General features: G+C 33.4%; 1 protein-coding gene across 5 annotated transcripts in view; it reads right to left on the reverse strand.

The window, feature by feature from the left end:
• Positions 1-64: 64 nt before the first annotated feature.
• The window catches only part of Pds5b (PDS5 cohesin associated factor B), a 185452-nt gene continuing 167076 nt past the window's right edge, over positions 65-18440 (reverse strand). For 2 of the 5 annotated variants that reach the window (XM_005387707.2, XM_013515891.1), the window contains exons 27-35: positions 14220-14352; positions 13809-13928; positions 12442-12504; positions 11709-11854; positions 8987-9092; positions 3999-4438; positions 3798-3908; positions 1379-1517; positions 65-368 (exon numbers count right to left, since the gene is read on the reverse strand). In XM_005387707.2, the coding sequence (XP_005387764.1) occupies positions 333-368; positions 1379-1517; positions 3798-3908; positions 3999-4438; positions 8987-9092; positions 11709-11854; positions 12442-12504; positions 13809-13928; positions 14220-14352 (1294 nt within the window). In that variant the 3' untranslated portion in view covers positions 65-332. The remainder of the gene's footprint in view (positions 369-1378; positions 1518-3797; positions 3909-3998; positions 4439-8986; positions 9093-11708; positions 11855-12441; positions 12505-13808; positions 13929-14219; positions 14353-18440) is intronic. The other 3 variants (XM_005387709.2, XM_005387710.2, XM_005387708.2) reach the window with 3 other exon arrangements.

The following is an 18440-nucleotide window of genomic DNA, read 5'->3' on the forward strand; positions in this document are numbered from 1 at the left end:
AATCAATAGATCCAATAAACAGTTGGTACCGTCACACTGCATAGCAAGAATCTACCTCAAAAAAAAAAAAAAAAAAAAAAAAGGAGGGGAGGGAATATTTACAAGTTTCTTCTTTAGTTTATGTCTACACAGCCATAGCACGTTACACTTTCACAAGCCTCCATAGTCATGTTATCACCATATGTATGGCTAAAGTGTGACCACAAACAGGTGAGATCACCACTGTCCACTCTTCCGCAGTCTCATTTTGTGCATCAAAAGCTTTATTCAGCCTCAAGCTTAAAAAAAATGATTTTATCCGAAGCTTTCACAAGAAAGTTAATTAAATTTGTTCATCGCCTTTCTCTCTTAGAACTTCGCCGCCGTACCTTAAAAAAAGTCACCAGATGTTTAATTAATATGGATACATGTATGACACAACAGTATTAATATTGTTAAACCAATCTATTTTCACTTTTTCTTGGCATGGTTTTTCTTTCCCTGAAACTTTTCTTTTTTTAAATTTCTGCCTCTACATTACATATTTAGGCCTTTACAAAATCTGAACCCTGACATGTCTATAAATAGCCTTCCAAGATAGTAAAAGAGGAAAGTATTTCACTTTTGTATTTAAAAAGTTTAGAGAGAAGTGGTAAGAAGTCAATGCCCAATGTAAGAAAAACAACTATGCCAGGATTCATCATCTTTCTACTTATACTTCTGTGGTAAAAGAAAATACTTGATACCTTTTAAAATAGTTACTCAATTTGGGTCCTAATAAGAATCAAGTGAATAAAAGTAACCTGAAATTCTAACACATCAGCAGTCACTAGGAGGCACTAATGAACGCTTAAAACTTTAGTTCAGAACAGGTCAATATGAACAACTATAAAAGGGACTATAAAAAGAACAGGATTGTCATTTAGTTTATCGTGTAGTTTTTCTCTTCTGAGGACATCAATCACTATTACTTTTAAACTCCCTCACCTACCCCAAAAAAACCCTTTTAAGAATAAGCCAAACTAAATTTGAGGCCACAATACAGCATCACCCACCCATTCACAGAGTGAACCTTGGGGTGAACAGGATTGCGGATCACATCAGCTAGAGCAAATGTGCAGACACCAAACCTGGGAACTGATCACAAAACAGTTTCTCAAACAAAGAAGGTTGGCTGGGCTGATCTAAAGATTCTGTATTTAGTGTATCAAGAGAATAACTCCTATGTAATTATAAATATAAATACTTAAAACTTTGCCTAGCATGTGTGACACCTTGGAGTCAAACCCCCACACTGCCAAAACAATTTATTTATGTATGTTAAATGGATCTGACCAGATATTTACTAACTGTACCATTAAGGTCCATACCAACACATGACATTTTAATAAATACATACGTTTACTGCAGAGACTTCCTCTTCCTCTGTTTCTTCCTGTGGAATATCATCACTGACCGGAGAGCCACCCTGAAATACATCTACTTCTTCACTTGAATCATTTTCTTTAGTAGCGACTTGCTTGGAGCGTCCTACACGGCTAGAGAAAAGCACATGTAAAATAAAATGAACATTTGGGTTTTGTAAACTCATTTGTAAACATTTTGATTTGTAAACTACCTTAGTAAAGGATAATTTAATGTATTATTATTTTTATCCTGTTATATCATGAGAGAAGTATTTTTCAATATTCTGAGCCTTAAACAAGTTTAGAATCTTTCATAAGATCTATCAAAGAACAAGTGTGACTCAGACCATATTCCTTTCATCTTTCCCAACTCAGAAAAAGGCAGCTTGTATATCCACTGAGCTGTTCAAAGTGGAAATTCTTTGAACAAAAAACCAGTATACCACAGTGTTTACCTGGCCCGATAGATTCCACTCACAGAAGTCTAAAATCCATTCACTTCTCTCCATTTCCTTTGCTACCACCTAACTGTAATCTGCAAACAATATAATAGCTGATGTCATTCCAAAAATATAGCTTTCCAACAAATTAAGAAAACCCTGGTAAAGCTTCCTACCCTAGTACACAAGATCCTGCAGACGCCTGGTCCTTGCCTACCTGTGCTCATCTCATTCTATTCCCCAACTCCTAACAATAACCCGAACAAACCCTTGCCTTCATTTAGTGCTCTGATTCACCAAGATTTTTCTGACTTCAGAAAAATGTTCTACCCACAACGTTCCTCTTTCTATTGTCTATTATTGTCACATAATCAACTCATCATCACTCTCTAATGAGGAAAGTTTCCTAACTCCCCAATTCTCCCATTATACTTCCTTAAAACCTCCCAAATTTTTCCTTCAAGACATGTACCAGAAGTCATAATTCTGTATTTATATGAATATTTAATGATTTCATGCCTATTAGATAGCAAGTTCCATAAGGAAAAGAATTATGTCTGTCGAGTGCCACTATATAGGAATTATATGAATAACAATGACAATTTTTCTCAATTCCACTGAAACCAAAATACACCAAAAAACCAGACAAGTCTAACATATATTATTATTCTAGATCTGAAAAAGTCTCCCAAATAAAGGAATGACAAGCTACTACAATAGAACATAGAATCTGCCTCAACACTGATTTTGTAAAAGAAATACTAGGTTTCAAATATTCATGGGAAACTTGTGTAATTCTAGGAGCAATCAGTACAATAAATTCTTAATTTTATGGTGTCTCGATATAAAGCAACTAAGAGGTTGAAAGATATTATTTTTAGTATCTTATTTTCTTGTGACAAAATTAAAACAAATATTTAGAATTATTTAGGAATTCATTGTTTAAAAATATTCATTTTCCTCAGTTGAATTCAAACACATTTATAAAGCTGCCACAAAATGTACTTACCTTTATTTTTAACCTGAGACAAAAATTACATGGAGGAAGGCATGAAGTACTGGTTAGACACTCAGGCAACTTTCCTCTTCCTGTGGAATACACAGGAACAGGAAAAACTCTTAAGATAACTGAGTATTTAACCAAGATATGTTGGCAACTCTGAAAAGTTACTGATGTCATTACTTACCAGATTACTCTCAGAAAAAGTGTGCTGAATGTCTAACAAACAGAAAATATATTATTTCTATTTCTGCTTACATAACTGAAAGAAAACTACAACCAAATTTATAACTAATATCTTGCCACATTAATAATTTCAGACACAGATTTGTTTTTGCGGGTCTCTTACAAATGTACTTTTGTGAACATCCAAAACTATCTATACGTAGGTATAGATAAATTAATTAGAAAACAAAACAAAGCTATCAAAAAATTGAGGTCAACAACATATGAGCACATCTGTGGTGTAATTTAAGAAAAACGATGTCTACTACTTTCCTACAAATTTAAAGAATAAAAGCAAAGTATAAAATCCAACTTCTCCCGGTACCGGAGAAAAACCAAAAAAAAAAAAAAATAAAATAAAATAAAATAAAATAAAATCCAACTTCTTCAAAAAGAAAAGATGATGGAGATAAACATGAAAAACTGCAGCCCACAGTGATGAGGAAACATATATAATGCATGGTGATTATTTTAAACACCTTATTGTCTTTTTATAAACCATAAAGTCTGTGTAAGAAATAATATTTGGTTTTCATTTATAAAGATTTTCCTAGACCTGTAAGAATGCATAAATATTACCAAAGATTGATGGGGCTATTCACCTATGTAAGATTATAAAAATCTTGCCTAGTGTAATGAGACTAAATACTTAGAATTTAAATACAGCAGTATGTATGCCTATATAATTTATGAACTTTGCAAAATAATTTGAAATTGGTTTGAAATTTAATATTATTTACAACTTACACATTTTTTTTTGGTTGTGATGGTGATGGCGTTTTTGATGGTCTTCCTCGTCCTTTCTGTGGTGTGGATTGTGTGGATTCAATTGCACTAGTTTCAGGAGATTCTGTTCTGCTTTGGAGAAGACCCAAATGTGGACAGCATCAAATTATGATTTATAATATGGTGAGTAAACAGATGCAGTTTAGACTTACTCGTGCTTACCTCTGTTGAGCTCTCCTTGATGCCCGATGCTGTTTGCTTTTTGATTTCTGTTCTGTGTTTCCACTTTGTCTTTCTTCTTCTTCCTCTTCCTCTGCTACAGGAGGTCCAGATTTTTTTTTGTTTCCTTTTTTAGACGTTTTCATTGTTGGTTCTTCTTTTGGTGCGCCTCCACCAAGAGGTTTTGGTGGCCGACCTCTTTTACCCTTTTTGGGTGGGCTGTTCTGTTCATCCTCATTTTCTAACATATCTTCTTTAAGCCTCTTCTCCTCAGGCCACTGCTGTTCATCTGATTCTGAAGCCGTGTGGCCTCTTTTCCGACCTCGCTGGCTGCCTTTAGGTTTCTGCTCCTGTACCAATTTAGTCAGGTCATCCATACCTAATTTCTCCTCTGAGTCTGTGACAGATGTTTTTTTCCGGCTTCTAGGTTTCTCCAATTCAGACTAAGGGGGGAAAATATCATGAATTTAGAATTTAATTTTAAAAAATAAAACTGCAGGGCCAGGGACTTGGCTCAGTGGTAGAATATTTGCCTAGCACAGTGATGGCAAATCTTTCGGAGTTTTCAATGATAAAAACAGACCACTGCAGCATGTGTGCCATAGGTTCACCACCACTGGAGCTCTAGCATGTGTAAGGCCCTGAGTTTGATCTCCAGTACAAATAAGTTTGTGCACATACTTTGAAGAACAAAACAAAGCTGCTACCTATTTTGGTCATAAACATATAGTTCTTGAATACTTTGGACCTGTTACTATTTAAGTTCTGTTTCTTTGTTTTGTTTGCAACAGAGTCCCACTATGTTGCCCATGCTGATAGCAAACTTGGGGGATTAAGTGATATCTTGAAGTAGAGGTACACCACCATGCCTACTTAGTAGTTTTTCAGTTAAATAAACATGTACTTCTTCGGGGTAAGAGTAAATTTACATTTTTATTTTAGGCTACAAAGCCTTTAATGAGCAATCTTTCAAGATCAGTATTTTATTAAGTCTTAGTGAAGGCCTATTTCATGAAAAAGAACATTCTAAACACAGTTTTTGGGCCAGGTGTGGTGGCACACACCTGTAATCCCAGCACTCAGGAGGCTTAGGCAGGAGGGGATCTCCCCAAATTCAAGGCCAGCATGGGCTACATAGTGAGCATCTGTTATTTTGATAATCAATTTAAGAAACTCTATAATTTTGCCACACAGATATTAAGATATAAATGTCATACTTACGTCATAAAAGAACTAATTTTATTTTCTAAATGGAGCCTGCAAGATTTGAAAGTTAAACATATTTATAATACATTAATTCTACATCAGAGATACTGATTATTTCCAGGTATAACTAAGTAAAAACACAATCGGTGGCTTTCAAATTTAAAATGACATCCTGGCCTATATTCAGAGAGTTTATACATGAACAGATGGAGATTGAGAAAATTCTTTTGGGTTCTAAAAATGAGAATGTATACATGAATACTTACAGTGCAAATTTAATTTCCAAGAGGTCTGCACCGTTTACACTCTTAAAAATCAGTGAAAACAAAACCATCAGATTATACTGCATTACCTCCTCCATTTCCTGTGTTTGACCGCCCACTCATGTCCTTAGCATTACGTTCTTTCTACTTGTTTACTGACGGCTACTGTTTTCATCTACATTCTTCTATCCTCTGGTAGCATCTGTTTTAGTTGTGTTTCAGAATCAATTGTGGTTCCCTCCCCACAAAAGTGTATGTGTAAGGTTTAACCCCTAAATGTGATAGTTGGTGACAGGGACTTAGGGAGGTAATGTCGTTCAGAGGAAGTCATGAGAGCAGGGCCCTCATAATGAGCTCAGGGCCCTTCTAAGAAACATCAGAGTGTTTCTCTCCCTGCCATACGAGGACATAGTAGAAAAGGTGGTATCGCAAGATAGAAAGGGTGCCCTTACTAGGAACTGAATCTAGTTCTGCCATCTTGATTTTGGACTTCCCAGTCTTCACAACTGTGAGAAAGTCATTTTCCACTGTTTAAACCCTCAATCTGTAGTATTTGATTAAAGACTAGTATCTTGTTTTAGAATAGATGATTTTATGAGAAAAGGTTTTAACTGTTTTCTCCACACACACCACCCCCTCAAGGACACATCGGCTCATTTTAGAATCACTGGTTTATAATGTTTCCTTTATTTGGTAGTGTTTAGAAAAATAATGTTTCTGGGCTATTATAAGAGCAGTACAATGTTTTACTAATTATAAATGAAATATGTTTGTTTCTAGTTGGGTTGATTCTATCTTTATTAAATTATCTTTTTCCTATCTGTTCATTTTTCCATGCAGTCTTGAAACAAAATCACACTGAAAATTTACAATTTTATATTCACTCGGGGGGAAAAAAGGTCACCTTTTGAACTCCTTTTGTTCAGGCAGGAACATGCTATGCTTTCTCTCTCCTCATATTTTCTACGTATCCCAGGCTTTAAGATTTTTCTTCTTGTATAGTTTCCCCCTACTTATTTTTTAAGTTATGTTTAGGTAGATAAATTGATTGATGCGACAATTTATGTTATCTTACTTTGTTATTACAGACCTTATGGAGATGAAGGTAACCCCTTTCTCCCAAGTACTTATCAATTTAAGGAAAATTATCAGAGAAAAGTTAGTTAAATGCATTTATATATGTATCTGGGCATACTTAATTCTCTTACTGCATTCTTAATTCTCTTATTTTTCTAGGTCTACAAAAATAATAATGAACATGACTACCATTTTCATTGTTATACCGGTCTTTCTCAGTTGGTCAAATATTCTAGAACAATTTTAAATGCTAGTGGTGACAGCAGGTCACTTGTTTTGTTCCAAATTTTCAGTAAGAATGCTTCAAGTATTTTGCCTTGAAAAAGAACAACACTGACTACTGATTTAAAATAGACAAAGCTTTTAGCATTGAAGGAAGTAACCTATCTTTAGTAAGAGTCGATGTTTATCAAGAACAGATTTTAAATCTTATTTATACTTTCTTGGTATCATCTGAGATCTTATTCTTGTTTTTCTTATTCAGTATATTCCATTAAAATATTTTCTAACAAACTATCCTTACATTCCAGTGCAGTGGGACACTTAAGTGACTGGATTTTATTTGTTAGCATTGATTTAGACTTTCTGGGCATAAACTAAAAATTAACTGTTGTTAACAGAGCTTAGAAAACAACCAAAATACTACAATAAAGCTGAATAAAAAATATTACCTCTATTCTTAATGCTACAATTTTTTTTTATAACCAAAAACCTAAAAAAGATAGATGGATTCCTTTATGCTTCAGAAAACATTGATTGAAACAGGAGATCCAATGGCTACTTTCTTGAAACTACCACAAAATAATCTATGTCCTTAAAACACAATTTCTGATTTTTAAAAAATCTTTGTCTTGTGTTAAAAACATAGGGAATATAAAATTGATGTTAGGAGCCAGGAATTGGGAAACATTAAATGGAATAAACCTAGGTATTTACACATAAATATACAGAGAGAAGATTAATTCCTTTATTGCAAAATTGAAATGTGAAGCTAGCAGTATATAAACAGTACTATTTTGCTATAATCTACTGGTCTGTAAACAGAACTTATTTCAGTCAAAACTAGTTTATTAATAAGGTTCTAGCAGCTCTAAAAATGGACCCTATGTTACATGGGATCCATGCCACAAAACGTAACAAAAGGCCTCCCTTATAACAATACAAATTAATCTTGAGAATTCAAATATTCAAAACTGTTCTATGAATAATAAAGTAGAATTTGTTTACAACGTTGCCAAAGGTAGTAGACATGAAATTTATAGAGTAACACAATATTAAGAATAACACCATGTTTGCCAACTTTGGGGAGAGGGCAAATAGCATGTGGGTAAAGTACAATATAGGAGAGGATGTGAAAGGCCTAGGTGACATTTCTACCAAATAAGAAATCATAGCTCCCCGTGCATTTTCTAGCAGAGAAACCAGCTGTCAGATAATGAAGGATTTTCTGCATTGAGAACTACTAGGACTAGAAGACAAAAATACCTTTTCCAATTCAAAGACTGTCTCATAAATCCAGGTAACAGGATTTCTTTCTAGCTAAGTTATCAATTCCTAATTCTGCTTAGGTGAAAAATTTCAATAACCAATGAGTATCAGAATTTATTGCATAAGTAGTAATTAAAGTTGTACTTTTTTCTAAGGTGAAAGGACAAGTAACTTGGCAAGACAAATTACTACACAAACCTGAAAATAACTAAAACTTTTACTAAGCAGTGTTTGGCCAGGGTGAGACAAGAAGTATAGTAGTACTCTAAAGAAAGCAAAAATAATTATTGTACTGAAAATCAGCCACACCTCTATTTATCAAGTAGATTCAAACATCTTATTATCATCACCACCACCATTATTATTATTACAACAAATCATCAAAAGTGTTAGTCACTGTAACCCTAACACTCGGGAGAGTGAGGCAGGAGGACTGCCATGAGTTCAAGGTCAGCCTGGGCTACACATAGTGAGTTCAAGGCCAGCCTGAACTAGATAGCAAGATCCTGTCTCAAAGAAAAGAGAAGAATAGTCATTATAACAACAATAAAACAGGAAGAGTAATGTATTTAAGCTAATTCAATTATTCTGATAAATCAATTCAGCTAAATATTGTTTATAAATAAAAGGAAACTGAAGCAATCTAATCAGTTATTCAGAAAATATTTAGAGCTGAACTGAAATTCCAAAATGAGTCCAATTCAGCAGTTCTGGTTACAGAATTGGCATGTTTGATTTCAAACACCTCAAGAATTAAGATGATTTACCAAAATGACAAGAAACACATAAATGCCATATACTTAAATTACATGGTTGAAGATCATTATACACTCAAATCTGTAACTAAAGCCACTAGAAGAAAACCAAATGCCAGAGAGTTTTGGTGTGAAAGTTACTATTTGTATGAGTAAAATCACTACTAAAATTATCACTATAAAATTAAACCAGATGTCTCACCCTTACAAGATCAGAGTCGTCTCTCTTGTCACTTTTCTTTCCTGGCAAAGGTGAAGACATCGTATAATCTTCATTTTCACTGTGATCCATCTCAGAACTATCAAGCCTTTTAATACAGACATGTGTAACTGTTATTACAGTCAACCTTAAAACCTATTTCTGTTCCCTAGTTTAGCTTTATAGCCTTACGAAGGAAAGTTTTTATAGTTTGAAGATGAATATTTTACCTTAGGTAAGCACCAAATCAATAAGAAGCAATGCTCATTTAATATGGTTTTCAAAAACACACAAATTTCATGTATTTCCTAAGTATTTTACAACTGAAATTCTATTTTGGGATGGAAATATAAAACACATTAAAACTCTTTCTCTTAGTTACACTGGCAATTTACTGTCCCCCTCTCCCTTACCCCCAGTCTTCTTTTTCTTCTCTCTGTAGATGTAATGCACTTTATTACTTACTAGTTACTTCCTCCTGTTAAAATGCAAACATGGGCCTTCTATCAATTTTACTTACCAATGCAGACTAAAATTTGAATCTGTACCTGCTATAGACTCAATAACCACTTATTAAGTGAATTAATAGCATTTGCTGTCATGTATTTGAAACGGTCCAGCCTTTTATCTTTATCTGCTTCCTAAAACTGTATCCACTGCTAAACCCTAAATCTCAACCTCTGGTCCTGCTACCCTGAATTCTAACACCATATACACAATTTTTCTGTTCAATACTTTAGTTGCATTTCTAAAAGTCATATGAACTTTTAACACAGCCAAAATTTCAACACTCTTTTTTTTCTCCACCTCTGCACCCCAAAAAATACATAGCCAGCTGCCCATCAAGGATTCTACATCTCAATAAATGGCACTACCATCTATCCAGATACCAACAAAAATTCCAGGATACATTCTTAAATCCTTCCTTTTCCTAACTGTTCACATTTTATACATCAGCCAAGCTATTTGAATCTCACACCAAAATAAATCACAATTTTGACTTCCATCATCCTCCCTCTTCACCTCTTCCCTAGATTACTATTAGCTGTTCCTAATCTCAACTACAGCTTCTCAACACTGCATTCTCCACAAATAATCAAGGCGATCTTTTAAAAAGCACAATTAGATATCTATACTCCTTAACAGTATCTTCCAGTTACACTTAAAATCAAATCCCAATTCTTTACCTTGTTCACACAGTCCAAACACAATCTGGCCACCTCTCAACTTTACCTCTTACGATTTTTCCCTCATTCCTACTTTCTGACCGAGCTCGCCTCTCAAACACATCTAGCTCATTTCCTTGGAAAGAGATGAACAGATGGGATTTGGAGGGGGAAAAATGTGACATATTGGTCAGAGGCTGAGAATTTAAAGAAAACACTTAAAAAGTATAGTAGTGAAATCAGAATACAGCTTTGCTAAATAACAAGGGAAAGACAAGACTGTACTATAATTACCTTAAAAGCAAACAAAAGGGGATTATTTAAAATTTCTGAGCAATGGAATAATATGACAACTGTATTTTTTAAAAGACCATCTTATGGTGATAAGATGTGCATAGCAACGCACATACTACAATACTTAAAGGAATAAATTAAATGATAATAGTAAAAAAGAAATATAAAATATTATATGGAAAAAACTGGCTAAAGTTGGCAAAAGAATACATATAGATAGAGAAAGAGTCAGAGACAACTCTAAGGCTCTAAGGCCTAGAGGACTGAATGAATTGGGACGTTTTTGCTCATAATCAAGAATTCAAGAAAAAAAAAAATCAATCATTTAGAAAATAAGTTGCTATAAATGTTTTGGTCATTAGGTATGAGGCCATCTACTAGGAAATATTTAACTTATACAGTTGAAGGGTCACTTAGGTAATGACCACTAATATTAGCATTAATAAGAATCCAGAACAGAAAAAAAGTTTTTGATGCCATTTTTATTCCACTATATGCTATTTAAAAATTTATTGATTAAAAGAAAACTGATAAAGACATGTCTTCTCCTTTCTTTACTGACTGGTTATGAAAGATGCAAAATACAGTTCAGTCTTTCTAATCACATGGCAAAATTCAATAAATAATGGCAGTGTAGCCCTTTACAATGGCCTGCTACTAATAAATGATGTCCTAAACATTTATGCTAAAACTAGTGAAAGGCAAATTGTCTTTTTCCTTTTTTAAAACCACCAAAAATGTTCATAAATATACATGATAAAAAGAAATTCAAACTATACAAAATTCTATAAAATCATCTCTTACACCAGTTATCGTGAACACTGTTAAGATTTTGTATAGTCTTCCAACAACTTCCTATGCTTATATACACAAAAGTAAATGTAAATCCTTTTTCAAAACAGAGAGACCGTAACACTGTTCTACATACTTTGCCTTTTCACTCATTAATGCATTATGGAAATTCTTGCATGTTCGCTTCGATCTCACCATTTTAATGACTATGATGCACTATACTTTAACAGTGCTAGACACTGAGGTTGAAAACTGGCCATATATGCTGACACAAGACTGCTCCAACAAGTTCAAGTGTGAAAGGCTAAAACTATTTACACAGAAAATGAGCAAGCAAATAAATATGAATCTCTACATAATTACACCAAGGTTTCCATTCCCTGACATTAAATGTTTTCAGTTGTATTCTTTTTAAATTTCATACCCTTGTTGGAACTGTTAAATGTAAAGTATAGTATTTCTTGTGTACTTGCCTCCCTTTTATTCTTCCAGGAGAGCTTGGATTTGAGCTGCTGCTTGCATTGCTAACAGTTTCCATTCGTGATGATTTGGTCTGAGACTGTTTGCCTGCTGATGAAAGCGGCTTATTAACAGCTCCCAGAACATTGGTTGTTTTAGGCTGAAATGAAAAATGCATGCATCTTTCTAGTTGGTTAAAACCAAAAGAAATCTGCATCTCAAGAACCATAAATACTATATTTGCATACAAACCATGAAAAATGTACCCATCCTTAATCCAAATAAGAATTATAAATTGAAGATCACTCAAACAAATTAAAAACTATATAAAAAACATAGTTGAGTTTCTTATTTAGAAGAAAAGGCTTATATACATGTGAGAACAAATGAAATGTGCAGTCAATAATGAAAATAGGTAACTAAAACTCTTGTGAAAGGACACAGATGCAGCCTTTTTAAGATTTTTATCTTGATATTACAATAAGAAGTCTACGGACCAAAGTTTCCTGCGTTTTATAAGAAGCTAAAATATTGGTTCACGTATCTTGGGTTGTATCTGTATAGTAAACCCAATCATTCCTCAGTAATGACATAAGACAACTAATTCCTCAGTAATGACATAAGTCAACTAATTACATTTCCTTTGTTCTTGAGTTAAACAAAGTTTTAAAAAACAAAAAGTAACTATTAGGCCAATAATCACAAGAAATAAATAACATAAAAATTAAAAGAATTCTCAAAACATACTTTTCCAGGAGTGAAAAATGATTTCATTTCTGGAGGCAGATAATTTTTGGTGTTACTGAAATTCTGCGAGCAAGAGAAAAAGAAGTAGTCAGTAAATATTAGAACACTGCATTAAGAGGTAGTCAGAATCCAACAAACAGCTATTTAAAATACATATTTATTTAAATTCATCAGTTAATCACTTACCAGTGCAATTCCTTAAAAACAGGATGATGAAAAATTACATTCTTTTCATTAATTTTAAAAGTTAATATGACAAGAACCATAAAAATGACAATTTTGTCAAATTTATTCTATACAAGAACTGACTAGCCGCAATGACACCTGCCGAAGCAACGCTCAGGACAGTCAGTATATAAACAAATGTGCTGCTCGAGTGATGTTAGGCATAAACTATTAAGTGGTTAAAACACAAAATTTTAGTTATTCATTTTTATTATAATAAACTACGACTAACCTCATCTCAAACTCAATTAATAACAAAACATATTTGAACTCTAACATGCTAGAGCTGTAAGATCACTTCAAAAAACATGCTCCTGTAGTAACTCTCTCCGGAGACAAGGACACATATATTTCTGTTACCCTGCCTGTTCACTCCAAATGACAGCTTAAAAATAGACAGCCCCTCCTGAGAAGTCACTTTGAAAATATCAATATGTAATACAACAATCACTGTTAATTTCCTACCACTTTGTCTGTAATTCAGTATTGCTTGTATTGTTCTTATGCTATATTGTAAATGGATGTCTGTTATTATGTTTTCTTTCTTTTACTTTTAAAGTAAATTTTAAAAAAATAGACAGCCCCTTTAGCTAGTGGGTGAAGGTGTAGGGCTACTGTATACACTGCTAAGATGATAGTGGTGGCTTCTAGACTCTCAGATACTTAATATGTTTAGATAAAGTATGAATTTCTAAGACTGTAGAAAACACCTTTTAGTTTGAGAACACTTCTACAGTTCTCAGAATCTTAGGCTTGTTCCAGTGTCTATTTTCTGCATCTTTTCCTCACAGCAGTTAAAAGCCCAATCATGGGCTTGAGACCTGAGATTCTTTTTTTTTTTTTTTTCCTTGAAACTTTAGATTCTATAGGTGTTCTTTTGTCTATTTTTGCTCCATAGTCATTAACCCACAAATCCTTACAATTTGACCAATCTTTTGCCTGTTTTTAGTATAGCTTCAAACTCTAAATCATCCTAACGTCTACACCTCTATTTCCTACAATTTGACTAGTTTTAAAAAATTATGACAATCTTTTATGTTCTTTAGTGCCAGCTCTATACGCTGCTTCCTGATCTTACTTAAAAGCTATTGCTGAAAATACATTTTATTTCAACTTACACAAAGAAATAATAAAGTAACTACCTTGTCAGGTTGGGTGAAAAAACGAGCTGGTAGTACTGGATCTTTAGGAGATTCCAAACTGTATGTGGTGCTCTTTGACATGATGATATTCATGGCAACATCACACACGGTATACAATTTCTGAAATGAATTTTTAAAACTTAGGTATTTAAATTGGCAGCTTAAATGCTGTAAATTAGAAGTAATTCTAGAACATTCATCTGGTCAAAAGAATAACTGAAAGCAAGTGTCAACTATTTTAGCTTAAACTACTTGAGTTTACTACCAATAGAATTACTAATTCTGCATTAGTGTCACTGGTAATAGAAATACTAAAAATTATTTTATAGTCTATGAATATTACAGTTTCATACCCCACACCAGATGTTTAAACCAAAATGGAATCACAATATTTACAAAAAAAGTACATACTTCATTCATTTTTGCATCATCTGGTCCTTGGGCATCTTTTGTTTGTTTAATATTTTCTACCATCTTTCTGATAAATGCATGACTGTTATTTTCATTTTTAGCCATTAATATTTCCAAAACAAACCAAAGACATCTAAAAAAGGAAAGAAAAAAGAGGAAACAAGTCCTTTGTTAGATATAATAATTCTAAACATAATGAACCTAGATTATAACTCTAAGAGAGGAAAAAATTAACAAGAAACAGCAGAGAAAAAGGGTTAAATCACATGCACATATCACAACAGGTAAACAATGTAGATGCGAGCTGGTAAGACCCCTGGAACAGTCTTAGTAGAATCCCCAGAAAAGAACATTGATTTTAAAAGAAACATACAAGGTAGGAGAAATGAAGTAATCTTAACTTCACGGTATGAGAGTGATCTGGAGAGACTTCCAACAGGAATATTTAGGCCCTGGATCAAGGGAAGCCTTGGCTATTCAGAGAGACTCGGTGCAGATGGGAAGTCTTCAAACGACAGCTACCTTATTACATAGTAAATTTTTTCATTAATAAATTAGAAAGAAAAAGTCATGGTTGATGATCACATATACTGTTTTTGCTGAGGGGGATTAAAAGTATGTTTCAGTCCCGGTACCGGAGAAAAACCCAAAAAAAAAAAAAAAAAAAAAAAAAGTATGTTTCAGTAGTCCAGTTTTAATTACCTAAAATTCTATTCAAAAAAAACCAAGTAAGGGCTGGGGATTTAGCTCAGTGGCACAGCGCCTGCCTGGCAAGCGGAAGGTCATGAGTTCGATTCCTGGTACTGGAAGAAAAACCAAAAACAAACAAACAAACAAAAAAAAAAAAACCAAGTATTTCCTCTATATATGATATACTTGAAAGGGACACAAGTACAGTTGATACACAAAGAAGAAAAATAATGGGAGAAGGAAGTAAGAGAAAAGTGAAGCAAGATATCATTGTAGAAGCACAATAAAAAATCTTTAACATCTCAGGTATACGAAAGTTCTTCTAGGGGCTGGGGATTTAGCTCAGCGGCAAAAGCGCCTGCCTGGCAAGCGCAAGGTCGTGAGTTTGGTTCCCGGTACCGGAGAAAAACCAAAAAAAAAAGAAAGTTCTTCTAGAGTGCCTCTACAATACAGTGTCATGGTACACAGATTAGAAAGACAGCCAAAACTATCCAGTAAATCCTGAAGAATATTCTACCTATTTAAAAACCAATTTTCTCTTATTAAAAAAAAAAAGATGACAAAGTGGCTAAAGTTTCCACTAGTCATAATCACTTCAAAAGCATTTTTGAGGAATTATCTGCTTGTATTTTAGAAACTGAAATTGTGGCAAAGAAAGACCATAACAGCCTTTTTCCTGACTGTGAGAAGTTATTGGTAACTTGATTTTACTCTCTTTAAATACTTCAAATATTTAACTATAAAATATTTCTATGAATTGAAACCAAGAATTATTTTCCCTCATTAGGCTATTAAGGAATCAACTGATTCAAGACCACAAAGGTTATCTTTTACTATAACAGAATGTGGACTGGAAGCTTAACCTTATTTGAAAAATTAAGCTAGTCTTAAAACTTCTATAAATATCACTATATCTACATGCAGATATATGTAACATTTGTAGTTTCTCAACAACAATCTCTGAAAGAATCACAAACGTAATAAATTTTAATTAGACAATCATCAATGAACTGACTCAGAGACCTTGTTTATGAATTGGGCCCATTATGCAATGAGGCTATTCTCTCTTCCTAGGGAGGAAGACTGTTACTGCAGAAAAAATGTAATTCACCTAATATGAAAAGCTATACAGTTTCTAAAGGAAGCAGAAAAGAACTGGAGTGAATACATTCAGTGGATAACTTAATAGAAAAAAAACTGCCAGATTGGTACAGAAATAGACCTACAAGTACAGTAATTATGCTAAGTTTTAGGAAATTACACTAAAAATTTAATGAAAAGAGATGAAATGAAAAAAATGAGGCCAGGGATACAGCTCAGTGGCACAGCACCTGCCTGGCAAGCGCAAGGTCCTAAGTTCGATTCCTGGTACAAAAAAAAAAAAAAAAAAAAAAAAAAAAAAATGACCAGCCAAAACTACATTACAGATTGTCTTGATATATGATGGATATCATTGTACCTTTCCGTGGGCATTGTAGAGCAGGAGGTAGGAATTTGTTCAAACTTTATTTTCCAACAGAAAGAATCTTTGGTCTTCCCACTGACTGAAACTGGTAACTTGCTCTGTCTCAAGAAATGCTACTAGAAAAAGCCTCTGAAGAGATGTCTCTGATACCTTGATTTTTCATGTTCTGCAGTCTTTACTGTGGACTGTGGTGGGTGCCAATTTGTTTTGTACTCAGCTTCAGCTGAAAATCCTCCCAAGACTAAATGGATAACTATCACTAATAATTCTAAAAATGAGGTACAGATCCTACCATAGAAAACTGATAGAAAATAAGTCATTTACATTTAGCTTATTGTAGGGCTCATTTATTTAATAATGAAAGCAGTCAGCAGGAAATATTCTAAGTGCCACTTTTCCCTCTTGCAGAAATACAGCCTAAACAGCTCAGAAAAGCGCAGGTTTCTATTATAGATAGTTTAAGGCAATAATGTAACATAGTTAAAACACTTTGTTACAACGGATAAACTTGTTTTCATTATAAATATTGTAAACTAAAATTAGGTTAGTAATTGTGACCTGCACCAAAAACAACAACAACAAAAAGTACTGCATGGAAATAATAAGCTGAAGCTTGTTTATTATTAGCCAAACAAAGTGATTAAAAAGCAAAATAAATATATCAACTGAGCCAGTTTGATTACATAACTATTTTGAAGCAATTAAAGTAAAATAAACTAAAGTATCTGGCTGTAGAACTGTGAAAAAATGAATTCATCTCTCTTAAATTTCAGTTTCTCATTTGTAAAAAGAAGTTGGTCAACATGACCCCTAATATCCTTTTAAGTTTCAGTGTTCTATTTAATGCATTCTTAGATTTCAATTTTAATTATTCATTCATTTGTCTTTAGTTTCTGGGTTGCACTTTTTAAAAGCTAAATTACTGTTTGATTCTGTATATTGAGTTGTAAAGAATCTAGCACTAGGCAAACCGCCCTAAAGAGTGTTTACTATTATGTCATTTTTTTTCTAGACATAAAGAATCATTTCTTCACCCACAAAATGCTCTTCAAGAGAAAAAGGTTAACCGTGCTGAGGCTGGAAAATTATGCCAAAGTGTAAGTAGAGAAAGAACAGAAAAAAAAAATGCTGAGATCTGGGAAAGTGAAGAGTATGGAAAATGACAAAGGGGAAAAATTAAGAAGATACTAGATTATGAATGGTACTGGGATACTGACATCCATAGAAAATTGAAGTGCACTGAGAAAACATGTCTATTTAATGGCCACAATTTTTTCTTCCATAAATCCTTGTTTTGGGCTTTTAAGTAGACATAAGCTTTTCCTTTATTCTTCCTTCTTTGCCTAATTAGAGAGCTGTATTACAGTACTTTCTAAGCATTTGTCCTAACTCATCTCCTGTGTACCTTATATGGCAAACATAATATTGCTTATACGTATCAGTCCTTCAAACCTTAGAACATGGTAGTCTTTCCTTCCAAATCACTTTAGCCCTGAATCTTCTCCAGAATAGGTCAAATATTCATTCTTATATTTTTTTTATTTTAAAAATAAAATGAGGAAAACATTAACAGACAATCATTTACAAAACACCAAAAGAACAATACAAACAATACAGAGTTACAAACAAAGTGGTAGAAAATTAACAATGCTTGTTCTATTACATACTGATATCTTCAAAGTGGTTTCTCATGAAAACAGATAGACACATGCAATATTGATCAATCAAGGAATCATTAACTGTTTCTTTCAGCAAACAAATAGAAGACAGTAGAACAACTATGTTAACTATCCTGCATATACATAAATACAGAATTTCTCCTTCTTTTCCTTCTCTTTTTCCACATCCCAGGTGCCCCTTACTCTTGAGCATTTTCCTTTCATTTCACATTGTTTATCATACCTCCGAGTTTTTATTAAGCCTTTGAGGTTTTACACTAGTGAGACAATGTGGTGCTTGCACATGAAGCTCTGATTTATTTCACTTATGAGTATAGTCTCTAATTGTGACCATTTATCTATAAAGACCTTGAGATTATCTTTTTTTACAGCTGAGTAATATTCCAT

Source organism: Chinchilla lanigera, unplaced genomic scaffold (assembly GCF_000276665.1).
Source record: "Chinchilla lanigera isolate Chin_1 unplaced genomic scaffold, ChiLan1.0 scaffold00030, whole genome shotgun sequence".
Classification (NCBI taxonomy): Eukaryota; Metazoa; Chordata; class Mammalia; order Rodentia; family Chinchillidae; genus Chinchilla; species Chinchilla lanigera.